Source organism: Hypanus sabinus, unplaced genomic scaffold, assembly GCF_030144855.1.
Source record: "Hypanus sabinus isolate sHypSab1 unplaced genomic scaffold, sHypSab1.hap1 scaffold_822, whole genome shotgun sequence".
Lineage (NCBI taxonomy): Eukaryota > Metazoa > Chordata > Chondrichthyes > Myliobatiformes > Dasyatidae > Hypanus > Hypanus sabinus.
Genome location: NW_026781675.1, coordinates 24975 through 48716, shown reverse-complemented (window position 1 = coordinate 48716; position 23742 = coordinate 24975). Strand labels below are relative to the sequence as shown.

At 37.9% G+C, this 23742-nt stretch overlaps 1 protein-coding gene across 2 annotated transcripts in view; it reads left to right on the top strand.

Annotated features, from left to right (window-relative positions):
* LOC132390262 (26S proteasome non-ATPase regulatory subunit 11-like) overlaps positions 1–23742 on the top strand; it is a 159736-nt gene that overhangs the window by 123983 nt on the left and 12011 nt on the right. For both annotated transcript variants that reach the window (XM_059962872.1, XM_059962873.1), the window contains 3 exons: positions 4090–4125; positions 6075–6126; positions 7048–7190. In XM_059962872.1, the coding sequence (XP_059818855.1) occupies positions 4090–4125; positions 6075–6126; positions 7048–7190 (231 nt within the window). The remainder of the gene's footprint in view (positions 1–4089; positions 4126–6074; positions 6127–7047; positions 7191–23742) is intronic.

Below are 23742 nucleotides of genomic sequence, written 5' to 3'. Positions count from 1 at the left end.
ATTGATGCAATCCTTTGAACAATATGGTCAATTATCAGGATACAAGATCAATATAGATAAAACCCAATTACTTTCATATTTTTATAGCCCACCAAGAGAAATTGAAAGTAGATATCCCTGGGCATGGCACGCAGAGTCTTTCAAATATTTGGGCAAAAGATTTGGCAAAATTATCAGAATGTAATTATCAGCCTTTATATTAAAAAAATTAAGGAAGATTTGGCAAGATGGAACCTGATTCCTTTTTTCAGTCTCAGTTCAAGGATTGAGTCTGTTAAAATGAATAGACTGCCCAGACTTTTACAGCTCTTTCAGACCCTACCAATAGAGATTAATCAAAGTCAATTCAATGAAGGGAACAAGATGTTATCAAGGTATATTTGGCAGGGTAAAAGGCCTAGAGTTCATCTCAAAACTTTGCAATTAGCAAAGGAAAAGGGGGGATGGGCCTTGCCTTCTCTTAGAGATTATTATTTTGCAGCACAGTTGAGAGCTGTGATATGTTGGTGTAACCGATCATATGACGCTCAATGGAAAAACATTGAGGAGCGGGTACTTCCCACCCCCATACAAGCAACTTTGGCTGATACCAACCTGCAAAGGTACATAAATACTATTGATAACCCATGGGTGAGATTGACTCTTAAAATATGGAAAACTAATATAAAAGAATATAGAGGGAGATATTGCAATTCTTAAATGGTGTGTATATGACTCTGATTTTACACCAAATAAATTGGTGTAGATTTAAGGACTGGACACCTAAAGGATTAACAGTTCTTTGCAACATAATGAAAAAAGGAACACTTCAGTTTTGAAATGCTTAAAGAGAAACACTTATTAGAAAAACAAGATTTTTATCGGTATTTACAGATGGGACAAATGCTTAAAAATGTAACCAAGGCAAGTACATGCTTGATAGAGCTATTTAGAAAAGCATATAATTAAGGCAACAGTAGTAGAATCATTTCAAGCATGTATCATGGGTTGTCAAATCTTAAAACATATTCGATTTCGTACATTAAAACAAAATGGGAGAAGGAAGGAGGGATAATTATATCTGGGGAAGAATGGACAACAATATGGAGATATCAATGGAAGTGTACCAGTTCACAGAAATGGAGGGTATTTGGATGGAAAAACTTGATAAGATATTTTATTACACCCTCTCAGAAATCCCATTATGATAGTAACCTCCCTGTTTGCTGGAGAAATTGTGGAAATCAAAATGCAAATCATTTTCATATTTTTTGGGACTGCCCTGTTGTCAAAGACTATTGGAGGAGGATACACAATGCCCTACAAGACACCTTTCAATGTGAAATACCCTTAGAGAGTATTTTGGATATATACCTCAAGAATGGTTGACAAGAGATAAATATTTAATGAATATACTGTTGGTGGCTGGTAAAAGGAGTCCTACTAGGAAATAGTTATCACAGGAGAGCCCAACTTTAAATACATGGATGGAATTTACAATGGACATTTACAAAATGGAGAAGATAACAGCATCTGTTAACCATTAGCTGGAACAATTTAATTCATACTGGGAAAAGTGGTTTAACTACATAATGCCTCATAGGCCTGATTTTATTCTCACAAATTAATGAACCTGTTGTAAAAAAAGATCACTCCCCACTTGTACAGGTCTACAATCCCTTATGCAAAATTCTTGGGGTCAGTTGCATTTTGGAATTCAGAATTTTTCAGATTTCAGAATCCTTCCTTATTGGTTCTGGGCCCCCCCCCCCCTAAAAAAACGTGCTCAAGTCCTTTGTTTAACCTGTCTCAGTGCGGGTGGACTTCAGGATACTTTAGGACTGGGGAGCAACAGACCTATGCACATCCTCCCATATAATCATCTCTAGATTACTTATAATACCTAATAAAATGTAAATGTTACCGTAAATAGTTGTTATACTGTATTGTTTAGGGAGTAATGACAAGAAATTCTTTTTATTTCCAGCAAAAACATTCAATAAAACATAAAAATATACATCTTCAAACAAACTGAATCAAGCACATGGTAAATGACTTATTGGAACAAATGTAGAACATCACTGTCACTGTAACGTTCTCCTTCGCGTGTCACGAATGCCGAATTTAACGTCGAGATAAACCACAGTTAATAAGAACCAGATCGCAGCAAGATTAACCATTTACTGTTCACTCTTCACATTAACATATGGTGAAAACTGTTGATAAAACAATACAAGATTGATACAGTATTTGTTCCTTCCTTAATATCACATTTCAAGTGTAAATACTTGCAAAGGTGACTATAACTACATTACACTAAGGTGCAGTATACAGGGAGAGTTTACCTGCTCCATTGACTACTTTAAATACACTTCCATGCAAACTATCCGCGACTCTTTAACTAACGAAAGCATAAACATTATCTACCGTCGTTACTTCTAACAGGATCGGCATTAACATTTTAGTTCAATATATCGATTATCTATTAACTTACAGCGTTGCTCTCACTGTGATTTCTCATGCCTGCAAAACAACTTCTGCTCGGGTCTGCCTCGTGGTGAGCCCCCACCCTCGCGCTAATTTCAAACCGGTATTTTCCCACAAGACGCGGCGAAACCGGATGTGACGTCATCACATGCCGATATATTTTACATGCAATGAATATACTTTAAACACTTCTAATTCTAACTAGAAAATACTATCGAATGAATTACTAAGAGAAAATATTATAAACTAAATAACTGTCGTAAAGACAGCACAGTCACTATAAAACTTCAGTAACTTGTCTTTCTGTTTCTTTAAATCATATACTGTGGTGGTTAATTCCGACACCATGTTCTTCAGTGAGATGCCACACAGATACACCACGATCAAGCTTCTGCACTTTCTGCGTTATTGATAATGGTAGATGCTTCGTTCTCTTTTTCTCATTGTTACCCATAGGGGTATCTGCAGCTCTTTTTGATATTTTCACAGTGAAATTAAACACAAAGTCAACAGTGAACACAAAATATTAGCGAACAGTACATGCACATGTAACCAGTATGAGCACTGAGCCACAACTGGCACGTGGCAGTCTCTGCTAGTGCTGCCACGTCACACCTGAGTGACGTCAGCTGTTGGTGAAAAAAATTTGGTTTTCAGAGCTTTTTGGATTTCAGAATTCCAGATAAGAGATTGTGGACCTGTATATAGTTTTTTTCCTTTTGCTTGTTTTTTCTCTCCACTCTTTTCTATAAGTGTATACCTCAGATAAATACTATGTGGAGATTTGTGAATATATGATTATATGATATATATGTGCAATGTCTGAAATACATCTTATGGAAATGTTTGATGATGAACAATAAAAAATAAATTACAAAAGAAAAAGGAATATCCTACAACATTACAGTAAAACTTTTACCAGGGTCTGACACAAAGGCTTATCATATGAGCAGTATCAGATCATTTTGGGTCTTTACTTGTTGGAAATTACAAGAGGATTGACCTAATAGATACCTATTGAATTTTGAAAGATCTAGATACTCAGGATGTGGAGAGGATGTCAGAATAGAGGGTCATTGATTCAGAACAGATGAGGAAGAATTTCTGCAGCTAGAGAGTGGTCAATATTTGGAATTCTTTGCCACATGCAGCTGTGAAGGTTGTCCTTGAGTGTATTTAAAGCAGGGGTTGTTAGATTCCTACATTACTGAGTTGTCATTAATAAAGAATAACTACAGGGAAATAGTTGGATGATAGGATTGCTAGGAGCTGTAGTCAAATGGTAACCTGCTGTGAGTCCATGAATTCTGACTTAAATCATAAACATAGATAATATTGATGCTAAATGGAAATACAAGATTTCCCAGAAATTGTTTACTCTGGACATGTATTTAATATTATTATCATGCCATTAATTTCTGAATACTGCTTAAGTATGTAGATTACTTTCATAAAATATTTCAATGTATTTTTAACTATTATATAATTATACTATGCCTTTGCACCATTATATTTTGGTAATTCCATTTGTTCAGAGAAATGGCTTCTAGCTGTTTCTTATCTGGTTCTGCATTTTTTAATGACAACCTAATATTAAGGTGACTTTTTTTTGTATTTTTACAGATACAGCACGTAGCAAGCATTATAAATCTGTCTATGGTAAGTGTTAACCAATGAAGGAGAAAGCTGTAGCTTTTATTATTCATCAAGATTGCTGACGTAATATAGCCAAAAATTCTAGTACACTGCTATGGGAGGCTTTGGTCTGGATTATACTAATCTTCAGTTGTTAAATAAAGAATCACTTCTAACTGCAGTCACTTTGTCTCTGACCTCTGAAACCGAAGTAGGAGGCAAGCTGGACTCCTGCTCCAACTCTGGAATCTCCATTAAATCCAACAGAGAAACATTGATGACCTCAGTTGAACAGATTTAGACTAGCCTTTGAAGCTAGGATTCTGCATTTTCTTTATTTTTTAAAATTTTAATTTGTAGTAGTTTAACATAGGTGTTTTTTAAAATTTAATTTATTTGGAATACTTCCAAAGTTTCTATTTACTAGAGACATTAACATGCAGTAACCACTTTATCTGATCCACCTGTGTACACCTGCTTATTAATGCAAATACAGGCAGTCCCCGGGTTACAATCGAGTTCCGTTCCTGAGTCCGTTTTTAAGTCAGATTGTACGTAAGTCGGAACATGTACATCCTGTATTTAGCGTCAGTCAAATGTTTGTCTTCGTATATGGTATATATTTTACCTCTCTCTGCATACAAAACACTTAAGAAATGTATGTATTTCAATAATTAAACCACTGTTTTGCTTAGTAATAATTGTAGCTTTCATTGGGGTAGGGCCTTTCACATGCTCCATTATTCTCACTGTCTGTTATCTGTATCCTTTAAAGTTGTTCCGATCGTTAACCGACTGTAGCCTAACACTTTTCCAATGACCAATGGCATTTCACCTCTTTCCAATCGCTTTATTTTTAATCGCAATCATTTTCCGTCAATGGAACAGAAAACTGCAGATATTATGTTCTATCACTGAGCAGCAGTGAACCATCTGATTGGCCTATCAGCGTTCTCTTTAGGAACTAGTTGGCTTGATCAGCATTTCTGATCCGGCTATTGTTCCTGATCGCACTTAACAAAAAAAATTTAGCAGGGGGTGGGGGGGGGGGGGGTTGCGGCATGTTGCACCGGGTCCTGAAGTCCACCCACACTGAGACAGGTTAAGTGGGGCCAGTGCTGACTGGAAAAGAGGGATCAGGGTGAATGTCATTTACATCTAGTGGTTCAGTCAATGTATTCAAATTTAGATTGTGTAGATCAGTGTTATCAATTATATTTAGAGTTATTAAGAACTGGAAGGTGAAGAAGGAATGTAAGGGGAAAGCACTACGGGTAGTAGAAGAAGACAGAGTCAGAGAGGTGATAGGCAGTTGGAAGAGGAGATGGTGAAGGTGGGATGGGGCAGGGAGAGGGAGGGAATTACTGGAAGTTGAAGAATTCGATGTTCATACCAAGGGGCTGGAGACTACCCAGGCGGTATATGACCCTCTCCCTTCCCCCGTTCAACCTTCACTCTTGACTCCTCTTCCAGCTGCCTATCCCCTCCCTGCTTCCCCTCCCCCACCCCTCAATCTTTTCTCTGATTGGTTTTCCACCCTCCCCCCACCTTCTTTATAGGGCCTCTGCCCCTTCCTTCGTCAGTCCTGACGAAGGGTCTTGACCGGAAACATTGACTGCTCGTTTCAATAGGTGCTGCCTGACCTGCTGGGTTCATCCAACTTGTTTGTACATGTAGATTTGACCACAGCATCTGCAGTGTTAACAACCTAAGTTAATCTTTTTGCTAAAAATCCATGGCAAAGGCAATTGCTAAGTAAGTTTGAGGTATAGATTGATACTTTTCTTGGCTATGAATAGTATGAAGTTAGTATGACTAATAACAGATCAGTTATAATCTTAATGAATGACAGAGCAGTGTTGAGAGTTGCAATCTTATTTTTAGTTTAACCCCATAAAATTATGCTAAAATTACATTTCTAGCAGGGTAAGAATATTTTGGAATGTGGCTTTAACTCTTATTTCATTCATTAGGGTGATGTGGAAAGAAAGCTGTCCCAAATGATCTTGGACAAAAAATTCTATGGTAAGTTTTGAACTGTGTCAATATTGAACAAATGAAAAGCTAAGACAAAGCCTTTAAAAACTATTCTTTCTGAACATCACATTCAATAAAGCATTAATGAAACATTTTATGCAGTTAATATAAGCTGGTCTAAGCACAGTTATGATTTACAATAGCTATTTTGATCCTTGTGGGGAAATCAGCTTGGTCTAAAGTGGCTCCTTTTGTGTTGCTTTACCTTGTTCCTTCTCCGTTCTTCATTCCACCTCCCTGCTTCCTTGTCCACTGGAGTTGGATTTCCCTTATGCTCTGGACTAATCTGATTTTAGTAGCATAAAGATAACAAATTTGTGCTGTGTTATTGAGAACATTTTAAAAGAGCTACCAATCATATTCTTAATGGCATTCTGGTTGTAATTGAAGTTGGAGAGGAGCCAGTCTGTGAGGCTGCTGTCCAAGATAGACACTGTGAGTGTGTTCAACATCTGAAACAATGTAGCAGATTTTATATAGCTGAGTGGTATACCTAATGAAGATGGTGCACGAACATGGCCAACTCAAGTGACTATTCTTATATTACATTCACCTACTCCTTTAAAACCAAGTTCTAAGACTGAATTATTTTTCCTTCTTAGTATTGTAACATGTTTATGTCTGTCAGAATCTGCCTGAATGGCACACAAGCAAGCTTAGCGCATATAGATATACATCACAATAATTGACAAATACCAATAAACAGTTAATTTTGCAAATCAGTATCTATTTTTGTGACTAGTAATTTATAAATTTTATTTGTAAGGGTATATTCTGTATCTTAGGTTTGCTTGATGTTTGCTTGTTTACATAAGAATTAGCTGCATTTATCTAGTAGAATTAAAATTAATATGATTGCCCAATCAGTTATGATGTTATTTTTGTATCTTTCCAATTTGTATATCTCAGGTATTCTAGATCAAGGAGAGGGAGTCCTCATTGTATTTGATGAGCCTCCAGTAGATAAAACATATGAAGCAGCACTTGAAACAATACAAAATATGGGTAAAGTAGTGGACTCTCTCTACAACAAGGCAAAAAAACTGACATAGGTAGGTGTAAAATAATGCAAGGAACTGAATGTTTTTTATTCCTTTTTTAGATGCTGATAATGCTGTATTCATGAGACAGTAACTGTGGTCTTTTGTACTCGAGACAATTAGTGTGGACACATATTAGTGTTGTAAACATATATCTGCGTGTAATTTGGAGTCAATTAGCAATTCTATCCTGATCTAGTTGCAAAATTTTCTCCAACAATAACAGTAGTGGATTTGCCTAGTGTCTAAAACACTGTGACCTGTACTAAATAAGAAATCTAAATATCTTATCACCTTTTCTTCCCAAATTGCTGCACCATTTGGTTCTTACATTCAATGTTCCTTGGGACATACTTCTTTAAAGTAATGAGTATTTATGTAAGTATTATTTAATCAAATTAAAGACAATGTTCCTACTGTTTGATCAGATTAAGATTTATCTTTTCACCTCATGGCATTTTAAAATTACACCTAATATTCACTTCAAGAGCACATGAATTTGGTTCTAATATATTCAGATTCATGAGCATTTACAATATCTTCAGCAATACTCAGATGCCTTCTCATAATTGTAGAAAGACAAAACAGACAAAGTGTAAAATATACTGAAAAGGCCTTTTATATAATTTTGATTTGGTGCTGTAAAATTTCTCTCAAATACCACAATAATATTGCTTCTACATTGAGGGGTCTAAAAGCATTCTAAACTTCATATACAATGCATTAAACACTGAATAAGCATTGTCAGACTGTCCGAGAAGCAGGTATTCCCGTAAAAGCAAAATCTTACTCACTTGACCATTGTGCCAAATTCATGAAGACTACAATGCCCTCTTTGAATTCTGATTTTTTAAGTTATTTATTAGTAAATGCAAATAATTACTTGATACCTCCTCGAAAGACACACAGCAATACAACAAAATTTCCAAGGTCAGGTTAGTTCAAATCTATTGTCTATATTTATTGTCAAATTTATTGCACTATATGGTGAGTTTACAGGTACAATGAAAAACTTGCTTGAAGCAGGATCACAGACATCAGAGGGTGATACAAACTTCTAAATTTCCCCTTAGAATTTTACTGCATATTCAGCACTTTTCTCAAGGTTAATTAATTAGTACCAAAATCCAAGTCCTCACAAAGGTACCTCTTCAAACAAAAAATAAGGACAGTAATCTCTTCACCAACTTTCAATTCATGGATCTGTTCGCCTCAGTTTCATTATGGATGACTAGACCCTTTACATTGTATTCTCCCATTTAAAAAAGCCTTAAAACATTCCATTTCCTTCTAAACAACAGTCCTAACTAGTTCCCCTCCACCACCATCTTCCGCCATCAGGGGGAAGTCAGAGTTAAATTTCTCCAACAGAGTATGGTGGGTGTGTGGAATGCCAGCAAAGGTTGTAGAGGCAAATAAACCAGGGTCTTTTAAGAGATTCTTAAATAGGTACATGAAACTTAGGAAAATAGAGGGCTATTCAGTACAGAAATTCTAGGCAGTCTCTAGATGGTGTTGTGTTGTAGTTTGGATGGTGGTGTAAAAGAATGCTACTTATAATGAGGCACAGAGAGATCTGTATTTACAGACAAGTACCTTTATTGTTTAAACTAACAAGTACGTTAATTCATATACTAAATACCTCGTGCACACCCACTGAGTATCCCCGACTCTCCTAAATAGTCAAAGGTATTAAAATGGCAAAGGAGTTTACCCTGGCCAGGTGTTTCTCATTGTCCCGATTCACTCACCACCTATTTCACCCAGGGTTGCTTATGCTTGTATCTGTGGTGATTATTTTTTGGAGTTACTGCTACTAGCACACAGGAAGCATCCACTTTTATATCTTTTCCTTATCAATTCAAATATCATATTCCAGTGTTGTTGGCCATAAGTCATGTGTCATTCCTTTAATACCTTGTTATTGGCTCTATTCCAAGCCAGCATCCATTTATTGCCCTCTCCCCATCAAGTGACAGTTGATAATTTATAGCTCTTTGTTCCTCTTCAGCAACGAGCTTAAATCACTCAGGCAGGCATCAACCCAAACATTCACAAACTTGCATGTTATAGCCAAAGAACATCTCACAAATAACTTCTTATTTGGAAATGATCTCCAGCCCAGCAGATTACCTGAAGTATCATTGTGTCTTCTTTAAAACATTGATCAAGCTCACAAAATTGAAAATAGAGTGTCTTCACAAAATGGCAGCCTCCATCCCCAAGCACACAGCAAGAACAAAGACAATTTGTCTGGTTCCACTGGACTTGATTCATTTGAATTCACTGATTTGTAGATTGTCATTCTTTGTGACCAACATCTTCCTCCTCTTGATCAAAAGATATTTATCTTAGGATCACTATTCTTCTCTATTCTGTTGACTAACCATTGGATTGTCATGGATCCCTAGCAGGTGTGCTGTACTTAGATTATAACATTTACTTTCTAAATTTATACAATTCTTATCTTGGCCATTGTTTTTTCAGTATTGCAAAATCATCACCCTCTAACTTCCCATCTTCTAAGTTGATACACATTAAACAATACAATTTTCAGTGTACATTGAAATTAATATTACAGCACCATGCTATACCTGAAGTATTGACCATTACTACCCCGGATACTACCTGTTCTCAGTAATTCCAATAGTACTTTCTTTTCAATTTTTGACTGACCTAAATTCCCTCCTGTCCCCCAAGAAGGTGAGTAAATAATGGTTTTGTTGTAGATAAGCACCATTTAGGTACTATTATTTCAGTTAAATTAAAACTGATCTGCCCATTCCGATACTCTAGTGTAGTGGTCACCAACCAGTTGATTTCTATCGACCAGTCAATCTTTGAGACTTTCTCAGTAGATCCCAAAAAAAAGTTAAAAATAAATATATAGAAACTGTTGTAAATGAGCATTATAAAAATAAATGGTAATGTAGCAATTCTCCCGCCATGGAAAGCTGTTTGTAAAGAGAGGTTGTTTCTGGGGTTTTACTTTTGTTCTTTCTGCCCGGTGCGTGTTGTGTCTCGTGCCTTCACCATGTACCGCAGTTAAGTGAAAACGTCTATGTTAAATATTGGTTTTGCCTTCCCAGATAAAATTGTTCCTTTGGGCATGAAGTTGTTGAGTGGTCCTTCTTCAAAGTAGAAGTTACTATAAATACATTATGCCCGATTAAACCTTTTGATGCAAAAGCAAATTTTACACCTACAGCGCATATGTGAGTCATTTTTAACTCACTTAGTTGCTTTCCCTGGTTATGGTGTTTCTCTTTTTCCAGTGTCGTGCGTCTCATGTATGCTGACATCATGTTACTGTTGTAGTTTTTACAATCTAGCTTGTGCTGCATCAAAGTGACCAATTAGATTAGTTAAGAATACAGACTGTGGCAAACATCAACATACGGCACTCGCTGGTAATATCCTGCAAGGTAGCTAGCTAGCATGGCGGAGACTCCACGAAAGAAAGTGAAAACGTACAAATTCCATCCAGAATGGGAAGAGGATTATTCTATTTACCTCTTTTCCACTTAAAGGAGAGAAGAAGAGGTGAGGATATTTACAATGTTTAAAAATTTGTCCGTGAATGTGACATCCCATTCATAAACGTGGCAGTTACTACTGATGGGGCCCCAGCAAAGTGCGGTGTGCACGTTGGTTTTATAGCACTGTGCCGTAATGACCCTGATTTTCCCAACTTCCTGGATTATCATTGTGTGATTCATCAAATACAGTTACAAATACTTTATTGTCACCAGACAATTGATACTAGAGCGTACGTTGATCAGAGTGATATTTGTTTCTGCGCTTCGTGCTCCGTGAAGTACAAATCAAAGTAAATATAATAAAAATTTAAATTATAAATCATAATTAGAAAATAGAAAAGGGAAAGTGAGGTAGTGCAAGTCAGGTCCAGATATTTGGAAGGTACGGCCCAGATCCGGGTTAGGATCTGTTCAGCAGTCTTATCACAGTTGAAAAGAAGCTGTTCCCAAATCTGACCGTACATATCTTCATACTCCTGAACTTCCTCCCGGAGGGAAGTGGGACAAAAATTGTGTTGGCTGTGTGGGCCATGTCCTTGATTATCCTGGCAACACTGCTCCGAGAGCGTGTGGTGTAAAGTGGGTACAAGGATGGAAGATTGGTTTGTGTGATGTGCTGGGCAATGTTCACAATCTTCTGCAGCTTTGTCCGGTCTTGGACAAGACAACTTCCATACCAGGTTGTGATGCACCCTAGAAGAATGCTTACTACAGTGTGCCAATAAAAATAGGTGAGGGTTAGATTAGATTATTAGATTATGAGGATAGTCAGCCCTCATTTATTGTCATTTAGAAATGCATACATTATGAAATGATACAATGTTCCTCCAGAGTGATATCACAAAATTAAAAAAAGGACAAACCAAAGACTCACACTGACAAAACCACATAATTATAACATATAGTAACAGTAGTGCAAAACAATACCGTAATTCGATAAAAGCAGATCATGGGCGCGGTTTAAAAGTCTCAAGTCCCGATCGACTCCAATAGTCCTGATATCAGGCAGCAAACGGGAAAACTCTACCTGCAATAAACTTCCAGGCACTGACAACTAATGTCTTGGAAGCACCCGACGACAGCAAACTGAGTCCGTTTCAAAAATTCGAGCCTCCGACCAGACCGATACCCCCTCCCGAGCGCCATCCTCTGCCGAGCGCCTTCGACCTCGTCCTGGCCGCCGAAACAAGTAAAGCTGAGGCCTCAGAGGCCTTCTCCTCCGGAGATTCCGGACCGCACAGTACCAGTGGCAGCGAATCGGGCATTTCAGAAGTTTCTCCAGATGTTCCTCCACGCTCTCACATCTGTCTCCATCAAATCAGGATTGTAAACGGATCCCTACTTAAGTAACAGATACCCATTCTCCAGAGAGGTGGGGTTTATGGGGACAGGCCAAATTTCTTCAGCTTTCTCAGGAAGTAAAGGCGCTGGTGGGCCTTCTTGGCAGTGGGCTCTGCTTGGGGTTAGACCAAGTCAGGTCATTTGTGATATTCACCCCGAGAAACTTAAAGCTTTTGACCTGTTCCACCTGCGCACCACTGACGTAGATGGGGTTGTGCAGTCCACTGCTCCTTCTGAAGTCAACAACCAATTCCTTCGTCTTGCTGACATTGAGAGATAGGTTATTGTCTTTGCACTATGCCACCAGGTTCTTAATTTCCTCTCTGTACTCAGACTCATCACTCATCATTACCCAAGATACAGCCTACAATTGTGGTCTCATCAGCAAACTTATATATCGAGTTCGATGGAAACTTGGCTACACAATCATGGGTGTACAATGAGTACAGCAGGGGGCTGAGTACACAGCCTTGTGGGGCACTGGTGCTCAGAGTGATTGTAGAGGAGAGCTTGTCCCCTATTTTTACAGCCTGGGTCCTGTCTGTGAGGAAGTTGAAGATCCAGCTGCAGATCTGAGTGCAAAGACCCAGGTTCCAGAGCTTAGGAATCAGTTTATTTGGAACGATGGTATTAAAGGCAGAGCTGTAGTCGATGAAAAGGAGCCTTACATATGCGTCTTTATTCTCCAGGTGTTCTAAGGAGGAATGTAGTGCCAGAGAGATGCATCTGCCATTGACCTGTTGCTCCGGTAGGTGAATTGTGAAGTGTCGAGGTTGGTTATGGTTGATGTGTGCCATAACCAATCGCTCGAAGCAATTGATGTTAGAGCCACAGGTTGGTACTCATTCAGGTGTGCCACCTTGCTTTTCTTCAGCACTGGGATTATCGTTGCCTTCTTAAAACACGAGGGGATCTTAGACTGAAGCAGGGAGCAGTTGAAGATGTCAGCAAACACTCCAGCTAACTCACTTGCACAGGCCCAGAGAATCCGTCCTGCGACGCCATCTGGGCCCGTTGCCTTCCTTCGATTTATCTTAAGGAAGGCTCTTCTAATGTCTTCCTCGGTGACAATAAATCTCGATGCCACCAGGTCCGGTTCATACAGAGGGGGCAGGATGCTTCTCTTCTGTTCGAATCTTGTGTAGAATACGTTATGTTCATCTGGAAGAGCAGCGCTACAGTTATTGATATTCCCAGCCTTTTCTTTGCACCCAGTGATCTCATTTAGACCGTGCCGTAGTCTACTGGCATCCCTCTGGTTAGCCTGGGCTTCCAACTTGGCTCGATATTGCCTCTTGGCGCCCTTAATGGCTTTCCGGAGTTCACACCTGGATTCCATGTAGCGACTGGTATCCCCGGACCTAAAAGCCTCAGCTCTAGCCTTCAAAAGGGACTGGATCTCATAATTCATCCAAGGCTTCCGGTTAAGGAATACCCGGATCGTCTTGCGAGACACACAGTCCTCTGTGCATTTCCAGATAAAGTCCGTCACACCTGAGGCATACTCATCGAGGTTAGCTGCCGAGTCCTTGAATACTAACCAGTCCACCCATTCAAAGCAGTCACGGAGGACCTCATCCGTTTCCTCTGTCCAACGCGACACCACTTTTGACACCATGACCTCCCGCTTCAGTTTCTGTTTGTAAGCCGGGAGGAGGAGTACGGCCTGATGGTCCGATTTTCCGAAGTGAGGTCGTGGTAGGTATCTTTGTCTGCTGTGTAGCAGTGGTCAAGTATATTCAGGTTTCTAGTGGAGCAGGAGACATGTTGGTATAACTTTGGCAGGGCTTTTCTGTGGTGGGCCTGGTTAAAGTCCCCAGCTGTAATGAGCAAAGCCTCCGGATTCCTGGTCTCAAGTTCACTGATGTTGGCATACAGTGTATTCACAGCACACTCCACGTCCGCCTGCGGGGGAATGTAGACCACTGTCAGTATGACCGAGGTGAATTCCCGTGGCAGATAATAGGGACGACACTTCACTGACAGATGTTCCAGGTCCGGACTGCAGGAACTTCTCGGTGCTACTGTGTCCAAGCACCACGCAGTGTTGATCAGTAGGCAGACACCACCTACCTTTGTCTTGCCCGAAGATGACGTGCGGTCCATCTGATGGATCGAAAATCCCTCTGGTCGGATGGCACAGTTGGGGGTGGCAGGGGAGAGCCAGGTCTCTGTGAAACAGAATACACAGCAGTTCTGCATCTCCCTGCAGTAGGTGAGTCTCCCTTTAAGATCATCCACCTTGTTCTCTATGGCTTGCACATTAGCTAGTAGGACGTTGGGCAGAGGGATCCTAAAGCCCCTCCACTTCAATCTGACCTGCAGCCCAGCTCTTTCCCCACGCTTCCTCAGTAATTTGTGCATCTTTCCAGATTTCCATCGATGCAGTGTGTTGTTGGCAGCTCTATGGGTTGGTGGACACGTCCCACGGGGATCAATCGGCAGGTCGCATCATTGGGCGCTCCAGGTCGGGCCGAGTGATGGGGGGAGGTTCTACTGCCATGTCCAACTGCCGAGGGCCCGGGCTGTCGATCGGGTCAGGCCCCAAAGCCGACACTTAATCCCAGAGGGCCGGGCTGCCGGCTGAAACAAGTCTGTGAACTGAGTCACGGTTACGGAGGCCTCCGCTCCAGCTGAGCCCCGGGCTCGATTTCCAAGGTCGGCGACGGAGGCCTCACCTACGGTGGTCACTCCGGGGAAGTGTCTGGGGTATCTTGAGGTCTCCGACATCACTTCTGTGTGCTCGTTTGCTTCGGAGAGGTGCTGGTCGGAATAGGCCACGTCTCCAGGCGCTCTGACACGGTAGCAGGCCGCGGATCTCTGGGAACGCGCTGGACCTCGGACCAGGCTCGACAATTGGGTCCAGGTACGGTCTGGAGTTGAAGCAATTCTGGGCGAGTCGATGATCTCCAGCTGGGTCAGTAACTTCGCCAGGGTGTTGTTGATCTTGCTAGATGTAGCAGATTGGAGGTTTAGAAGGGTTTCTCGGGTATAGGATAGTGTAGAGGGCAGTTTGCTCAGGAGAGCACATGCAGAGTCACCAGTTAATTTTATTACTTAAGAATTGTACTACTGTAGCCGCTGGAATATTTAATGTTTTGTCCACGCACATCAAACCATCTACTCTAGCATAATACAAATCTGAGTTTTCTGTTTCTTCACATGTGCCCATATTACCCATGCCCATTGAGAAAAATTGCTTCTTGATCACCGAATGTTCTTCATATAGCAAAGTCATTGCTGACACTTTCATCTGCAGTAATGATTCTGAAGCACAACCAATCATAGCCCCAGTCATGGTCAATTCAATCACAATAAAATACATTATTCTCTTCATGTCGAATTAAATCTGTACACACACAAGGGTACTATCTGCTTTTATTTCTAGTTCCAGTCATAAAATTACTTCACTTTCATATTTTCTATCTATTTTTCTAACCCATGCAAACTAGGCTCCCTATTGCCTTTGGACTCAAGCCGTCCAACTTTTCTCACCCAATTTCGTTTCAGGATAGGGAAGGCAGGAATCAATGTATTCCTTTATTTTTTTTATAAAACTCCCCTGATTTCAGACTGAGAAAATGGAAGAACTCCTTGGTTAGATCAGATTCCATCTTCTTGGAACAACTGTTCCAAACTCAGATCATCCAAATCAGAACTATCATATACATCAATTGTCATGTCTCCAAAATTGGGATCATCATGTACTGCAATTGTTATGTGCTGATGATGATAATTTTCCTGTTTCTCCCCCACCGATTTCAACTGGTTGATGTTGGGTATCATCTACTTTTATCTGGAGAGATTAGTACCCTGTATACTGATGGACTTGCTTTGTCTGTGATATCATAGGGCCCTGCAAACCTTCGATTTAAAAACAAAGGGGGTTGGGTATTCTAATTATCACTCTTTGTCCTGGGCTTCATTCTATGGGACTGACTTTAAAATGAAAGCAGGCTTTACTCTGTTGCTTCTTCTGTCCTATTTGGTGGGTTGCCACATAATTGGTCTCTTTCACTGTCTCTACCAATTGTTGTACCCACTTCTCTGATGCAATCCCATTAATTTTAGTTTCTGGCAGATCTAATCCTAACAATTCCTCTAACTCTCTCATATTTATCCCGGTCATGAGTTTATAAGGAGTATGACCTTATATGATGCCGCTGTATTTCTTATTATCAACAAGGCAAGAGACAAAACTACTTGCCATGTTGTTCCATGTTGTTGCACCATTTTTTGCAATCATTTTTTTAAAGTTTGTTTTATCCTTTCCACAATTCCACTAGACTGTGGTCTATAGTGTATATGTAATCTCTGTTTAATCCCTAAAGATTAAACGACATCTTTCATTATCTGGACTGTTAAATGTACCATTATCTAACTCTACTCTACTCCCCAGTGAGTAAAAACCTTTTCCAATAAGATTTTTGTGGAGGCTTTAGCGTGTCAGTCTTAGCTGGGAGAACTTCCACCCATTTGGTGAAAGATCTACTACTACAAGAATATATTGGTACCCTCCTGGGGTGGGTGGCAAGGGTCCACTATAATCTATCTGTAAATTTGTTTTCCACTCTGGTGTGTCAAAGGGCTCCTTTCTTTACATTTCTGTCATGGTTATATTGTGCACAAATCAAACAATTCTTGACATAGTGTTCCACATTGTCCTTCATCCCAGGCCGCCAACACACCTCCTTTATCTTTTCTAGGTGCTGTCAGCTCCCTGGTGTCCCCCATAATCATGGTATCAGTAGATCATCTGATTTCTTCCTCCCTCTGGGACCACAAACTTTCCTTCATATTGGACTATTGATCATAAACCTGTACACCTTTGAGCTCTTCATACATTTCTGACCCTACTATTATTTTTAAAAATTCTTCATCTTTCTTCTGCTCATTGGTTAAATCCATAGCTTTAATCTGTTGTTCTTTCTTCCTCCCAATCTCCCCAGTCTGTGGCTGTCATTCCTGCTCAAATAAAACACCTTGCCTTGCCAATTCGTCAGCCTTTCTGTTTTCGTCAGGAAATAACTTAGAGTGGGCTTTCACCCTTATGACACTAAATCTTTTCCCATTGCCTCCTCAAATTAATAGCAATAAAGCCGCAGGTGAGAGGGGCATACCTTCAGCTGAAACAAACCCCTGGCTTCCCATAGAGGCACATGTTCTGTAAGGCTGTTACAAACATACATACTATCAAAGTGTATGACTGACCTTGGCAGGAAAAGTTTTAGGTGGCTGCCAGTTCTGCTGCCTGTTCACTCATGGTTTTGGGTAACTCTAAAGGTATATTATACTTTTCCTGGCCATGTTCATCCTCTACATATATACCTCACCCAGTCCTCCTGTCACCATCCCGTACTGATGAGGAGGCATCTACAGACATTTTTTCTTTTTCTTTTGTGTCTCTGTTCTCATTCACTCCTTTATCTGATCTGCTCCCATCCACTCATTTTTGTTTTGATACAAATGGACCCTTGGGATCATTTGCTATTGTAACTTGATGCTCATGTTCACTTCCTTGGCACACCAGGTTGTCAGCTAACATAAAGGTAGTGTTTACTTGCTTTACACTAATATTTCTCCCTTACAACTGCAATGTCCATCTAACGATGCAATTTTGGCTTACTGAACCATCTTTAATCCTTTCATCTAACAGTAATTATGTTGGGGTGTGTTCTGTCACTATTGTAAGTGGATTAAGTCACACTATGTAGGCAAAATGTCATACCACCTAGAAAACCACTAACAAGAGTTTTTCACATACGGTATACCCCTGTTCTTCTGGTGAGAGCATGTGTGAAGCATATGCTACTGGTCTTAACTTCTCCTGTAACAGCACTGCTGAGAGGGTGGTATCAGTTCTCCAGTGAGAGTGGCATTGGTTAATATGAGAAAACATACTTTTAAGGTGAAAGCAAGAAAGTATAGGGAGAATGTCATTGCTAAGTTATTTGCACATCATATGGTAGGTGTATAAGAGGCAGATATGTTAGAAGTATTTAAGAAAATTTTAGATAGGTACATAATTGATAGAAAATCAGAGCTGTGTAGGATGGAAGGTTAGATTGATTTTAGAGTAATTTCAAAGTTTGGCATAACATCAGAAACCAAAGGGTGTCTACTGTGCTGCAATGCTGTATGTTGCATGTTCTTTGCCTTCCTGTGCTTCCACTGAAGAGATGAGTATGATCTGTCGAGAATGAATGGGAAGACACTTTGCAACAACTTACTACAATAGTTTGAAGTTCATAAGAGATTTAACCTCAACCCCACAACAGGGACACCAATTCTGTTGTAAAAGAATACTACTTGTAACGATGATTAGAGAGGCACAGATAACTTCGTATTTACTGTCAAGTACCTTTATTGTTTAGCCCTGCAGGTATGTGAATTCATACACTAATTACTAATTACCTCGTGTGCATGCCTGGTAGGTATTCCTGACTCACACGAATAGTCATAGAATAGCAAGAGTATTACCCAGGCAAGGGAGTTTACGTTGGCCAGGCGTTCCTCGTTGTCCTGATTCACGCAGGCTTGCCCAAGCTTGTATCTGCAATAGTTACTCTTCGAAGTTGACGCTAATAGCACACAGAAAGCATCCACTTGTATAGCATTCCTTATCACTTCAAATTATTGCATTCCAGTGTCGTTGGCCACGGTCATGGCCTGTCCTTTCACACCTTGTTCTGCTCCATGCTAGCATCAATTTATTACCCTCTCCCAATCAAGTGACAGTTGATCATTTATGGCTCTTTGTTCTCAATCAGCAATGAGCTTGAATCATACATGCAGGCACCAAGCCCAACATTCACAAAGTTACATGTTATAGCCAACCAAAGAACATCTCAGAGATAACTTCTTATTTGGAAATTATCTCCAGTCCAGCAGATTATCTTTAGTATCATTGTGTTTTCTTTAAAACACTGACCAAGCCCAGCATGTCAAGCTCACAAAATGGAGAATAGACTGACTTCACAAAATGGCAGCCTCCATCCTCAAGCATGCTGCAAGAACAAAGACAATTAGTCTGAGTGCTTCCACTGTCCTTGATTCATTGGCATTCTGGCCAACAGAAGAATTATTGTAAGATCACTCAAGTGACTAAATAAGGAACAGATAATTTAACAATGAGGGGAAAATGTTCACTAGGATAGTGGAAGAGATCAAAATGATATCATTTCCAGATGGCAATTGTTTTTCTTTTGTGAAAATATTTCAAGAATTGTTTTGGATGTGTTTTTCTTCCCTTATTTAATATTATGAAGGTTACTTTCAAATTGAAGGTTATTTGCTTTCACAAGAAAAGGACTATCCTTCCAAGTTAATTATACTGAGATATATATTGACTGAAATGAGATTTATATTCGGTAGAGGGCGATAGAGATTACTTTTTCTATTATTATTTTTTCTTAGCTAGGCGGAGCTGTACTCGCCTCTAAGCTTTTCTTGGGGCTTGCGTCGATTGACATTGACTTGTTTCTGGGCTTTCTAACTTGGGTGGTTTTATCCCCATTATGGAATCCCGGAGCATATGCTAATTATTTTTATTGTTGCTCATCTCTGCCATTTTCGATCACTTTATGCTGACATGCGTCAAAGTACTTTTTTTAGATACAAAGTTTCATGATGATATCTAAACAGTTAAATGTTTTAACTTGGAATGTTCACGGTTGGAATCATCCTATTAAGCGTAAGAAAACATTTAAGGTTATAAATCGATTCCAGCAATTTTTGCTCAGGAGACGCATATTAGGTTATGTGATAAAAATCAATTTTTTAAATTTTGGAAGGGCCCTCTATTTCATGCAAATTACTAGAGTAAAACTAGAGGTGACTATTTTTATCGATTCTAATATTCCTTTTAGTCAGGAGGATATTATAGCTGATACTAATGGTAGATTTTTAATTGTTAAAGGAATAGATGTTGTTTCTACCAGACCATTTTGGCAATAAGAAAATAGTTTTGGGTAATATTTATGGACCAACTGTTGATGATCCCTCATTTTTTAAAGCCATTTTTGCTCTATTACCTGATTTAAATGAATATATGTTATTAACGGGTGGTGATTTTAATACTTCCTTAAATCCTTTAATGGATATGTCATCATCCAAACATCAACTTCCTTTGCATCACTTATTAATTCCTTTTGAATTGATTATGGTTTAATTGAGGTCTGGAGACATATGCATCCTAATAATAGAGAATATTCTTTTTTCTCACATGTTCATAATAAATATTCGAGAATTGACTATTTTATAGTCAACCCTTGGCTTCTATGTAATGTTCAGAAATATGAGTATGATGCGATTGCTTTTTCTGATCATGCTCCTTTAAATTTAATATTTGAATTGAAAGATGTTGTTTCTATCAGACCATTTTTGCATTTTCTAGAACATTTATTACAAAGTGCAGAATTTGTTGAGAGTATTGAAACTCAGATAAAAGAGTTTTTTCTTTTTAATAATATAGGAAACGTCTCCAACTTATTAATTTGGGGTACATTGAAAGCTTACTTACGTGGTTAAATTGTATCATATATAGCTAAATAGAAGAAACAAACAAGAATGGAATTAGATAAAATTTCTAAACAAATTAAAGAATTGGTTAACATTAATGCAATCTCTACAAATGTTGTTTCATTTAAAAGAAGAGTGGAACTGCACTCACAGTATAATTTATTATTATCATATCCTGTTGAAGGATATATGCTTAAATTGAAGAGTCAATTTTATCTCTCTGGGGATAAAATAATAAGCTCTTAGATTCCCAACTAAGAGCAGTTAGAGCTAAAAGACAAATTTTAAAGATTTGTAAAAACAATGGGGATATAGTAAGTAACTATGAGGATATTAATAATACTTTTCAAGATTTTTATTCTGATCTTTATAGATCCCAATTTCCTGCAGATTCCTCCAAAATGGAAGCGTTTTTACATAAGATTAAATTTCCACAAATTTCTGATGAAGATCAACATATGCTTGATGCTCCAATTACTGAGCATGAAATTCAGAAAGCTATGTTATCAATGCAATCAGTAAAGTTCCCGGACTTGATGGTTATTCGGTGGGATTTTTCAAAAAATTTGAAAGATTACTTTCACCATATCTCTTGGAAATGTTTCATGAATCCTTTGAGAAGGGTAGTTTACCTTCTTTTTATGAAGCATCTATTTCCTTAATTCTTAAAAAAGATAAAGACCCTGTTGAATGTTCATCATATAGACCTATTTCGCTGTTAAATGTGGATGCAAAAATTCTTTCAAAAATAATGGCTAATCGCATGGAAAATATTTTAATTTAAGTTATCTCAATGGACCAAACGGGCTTTATTAAAGGCTGTTACTCCTTCTCTAATGTTCGGAGATTGATGAACATTATTTATTCACCATTATCAAAGCAACCTCAATGTGTTATCTCTCTTGATGCAGAAAGGACATTCGATAGAGTTGAGTGGCCATATTTGTTCAAAGTATTAGAAAAATTTGATTTTGGTAATAATAGATGGATTCAAATGATCTATAGGAACCCTATTGCCATGGTCATTACTAACAATTATAGGTCTTCTTTCTTTTCACTTTCTTGTGGATGTCCACAAGACAAGGATGTCCATTAAGCCCTTTATTATGTAATCTTGTGTTGGAGCCTTTAGCTATAACATTACGGGAGGCCAAAAACACTCATGGTATTACTATAAATGGAACCAGACATAAGATTTCTCTTTATGCAGATGATCTTTTGATTTTTATTTCGAATCTTGAGGAATCAATTCCTAATCTTTTGGAAACACTTAAAGATTTTTGAAATTTTTCAGGATATAAACTTAATTTGAATAAAAGTGAATTGTTTCCATTAAATGCTCCTGTTAGTACATATAATGAGATTCCTTTTAGAATTGTCAATACTTTTAGATATTTAGGTATTATAATTACTAAAATATATAGTTATAATATTAAACAATTAAATAATATATATCTTTATAAAGCTAATATAGTTCCTCTAGCTGACTCCATGAAATTATTTTTTTCTAGATGGAATCGACTTACTCTTTAACAGGTCGCATCCATGTTGTGAAAATGATGATTTTACCTAGATATTTATATGTTTTCCAAAATATGCCTATCTTTTTAACAAAAAAAATTTTCGATTAAATTGACTCTCTTATCTCTTCCTTTATTTGGAACAATCAGAAACCAAGAATTAACAAGTATCATTTACAAAAATCTAAAAAAGATGGTGGACTTACACTTCCTAATTTAAGACTGTATTATTGGGCTGTGAATATTAGACAATTATGTTTTTGGTTATGCTGGCTCGATATGATCCAAAAACCACTTTGGGTTGATTTCGAATTAAAAGCAATTTCATTTAGCTTCAATATTAGGAGCTCTATTACCTTTACAGCTCTCTAAATTCCCAAATTTAAATTTTTACCCGGTTATTAAACAATCTTTATGGATCTGGATTCAGTTTTGTAATTTTTAAAATTTTAAACAATTTAAGTTGTCTAGTCTTTTATATCAAAACTTTTCATTTAAACTTTCAGTTACTGACCCCATTTGTCTCCTATAGAAAAATAAATGGATCTGTTTTTTTACAGATTTATAATGGTTGCTTGATGACTTTTGAAGAGTTAATTAAAAAATATTCTCTTGTTCTTACACATTTTTTGCAATATTTTCCGGTTAGACATTTTTTTACGACAATATTTACCTAAGTTTCCATATTTACAAGAATCTGATTTGTTGGATACCATTTTGAAATTGAATCCCTTAGTGAAAGGCTCCATTAATAGAATTTGTTATAAAAAGAGAACCTATCACTAAAGATTAAACAAGATTGGGAGAGAGAACTTAATATGACCTTTGTGAATGAAGATTGGGTTCGAATTTTGAAAAATGTAAATTTTTCCTATATATATGCCAATCACTGTTTAATTCAATTTAAAATTGTCCATTGTTAATATTTAACGAAGGAGAGACTATCTAAAATATTTCTTAGTGTAGATAATTATTATGATAGACGTAAAACTGAAGTAGCTACTTTGTCACATATGTTCTGGTCATGTTCTTCATTAAAACTGTTTTTGGTCATCTTTATTTTCTACAATCTCTAAAGCTTTGAAAATTAATTTACAACCTAATAGATTTACTGTTCTATTTAGAAAAGTTCCTCATCATATTCTGGGTATTTCATCTTCAGATCAACAAGTAATTGCATTTGTTACATTGTTGGCAAGAAGAGCTATTTTATTAAAATGGAAAGATATTTCTTCCCCTACATTAATTGAATGGTTTTCTCAAGTGATGTTATGTCTCAGCTTGGAAAAAATTAGAAGTAAACTTCTGAACCTCAATTTGATTTTGAGAGAAATCTTTTGCCAAATATTGCCATTTAATTTGAATTATTCTATATAGTTTCCTTCCAATTTTATTATATTTTTAAAAATGTGAATTGGTGGTTGATGAATTTTTTTTTCTATTTATTTAGATGATGGTTAAATGTATTGCTTCCGGGGGTTGATTTGTAGTTAATGGGTTTTTTCCTCTTAATTTGACTGGGTTCTTTTTTCTTTCCTTCTTTTCTCTATAATTTTTTTTTCAATTTTTATATATTATTAGTTTTTTTTCTTCAGCTCTATTAATTGTATACATATTAATTTGTAGGTATTTTGTATTATTCTA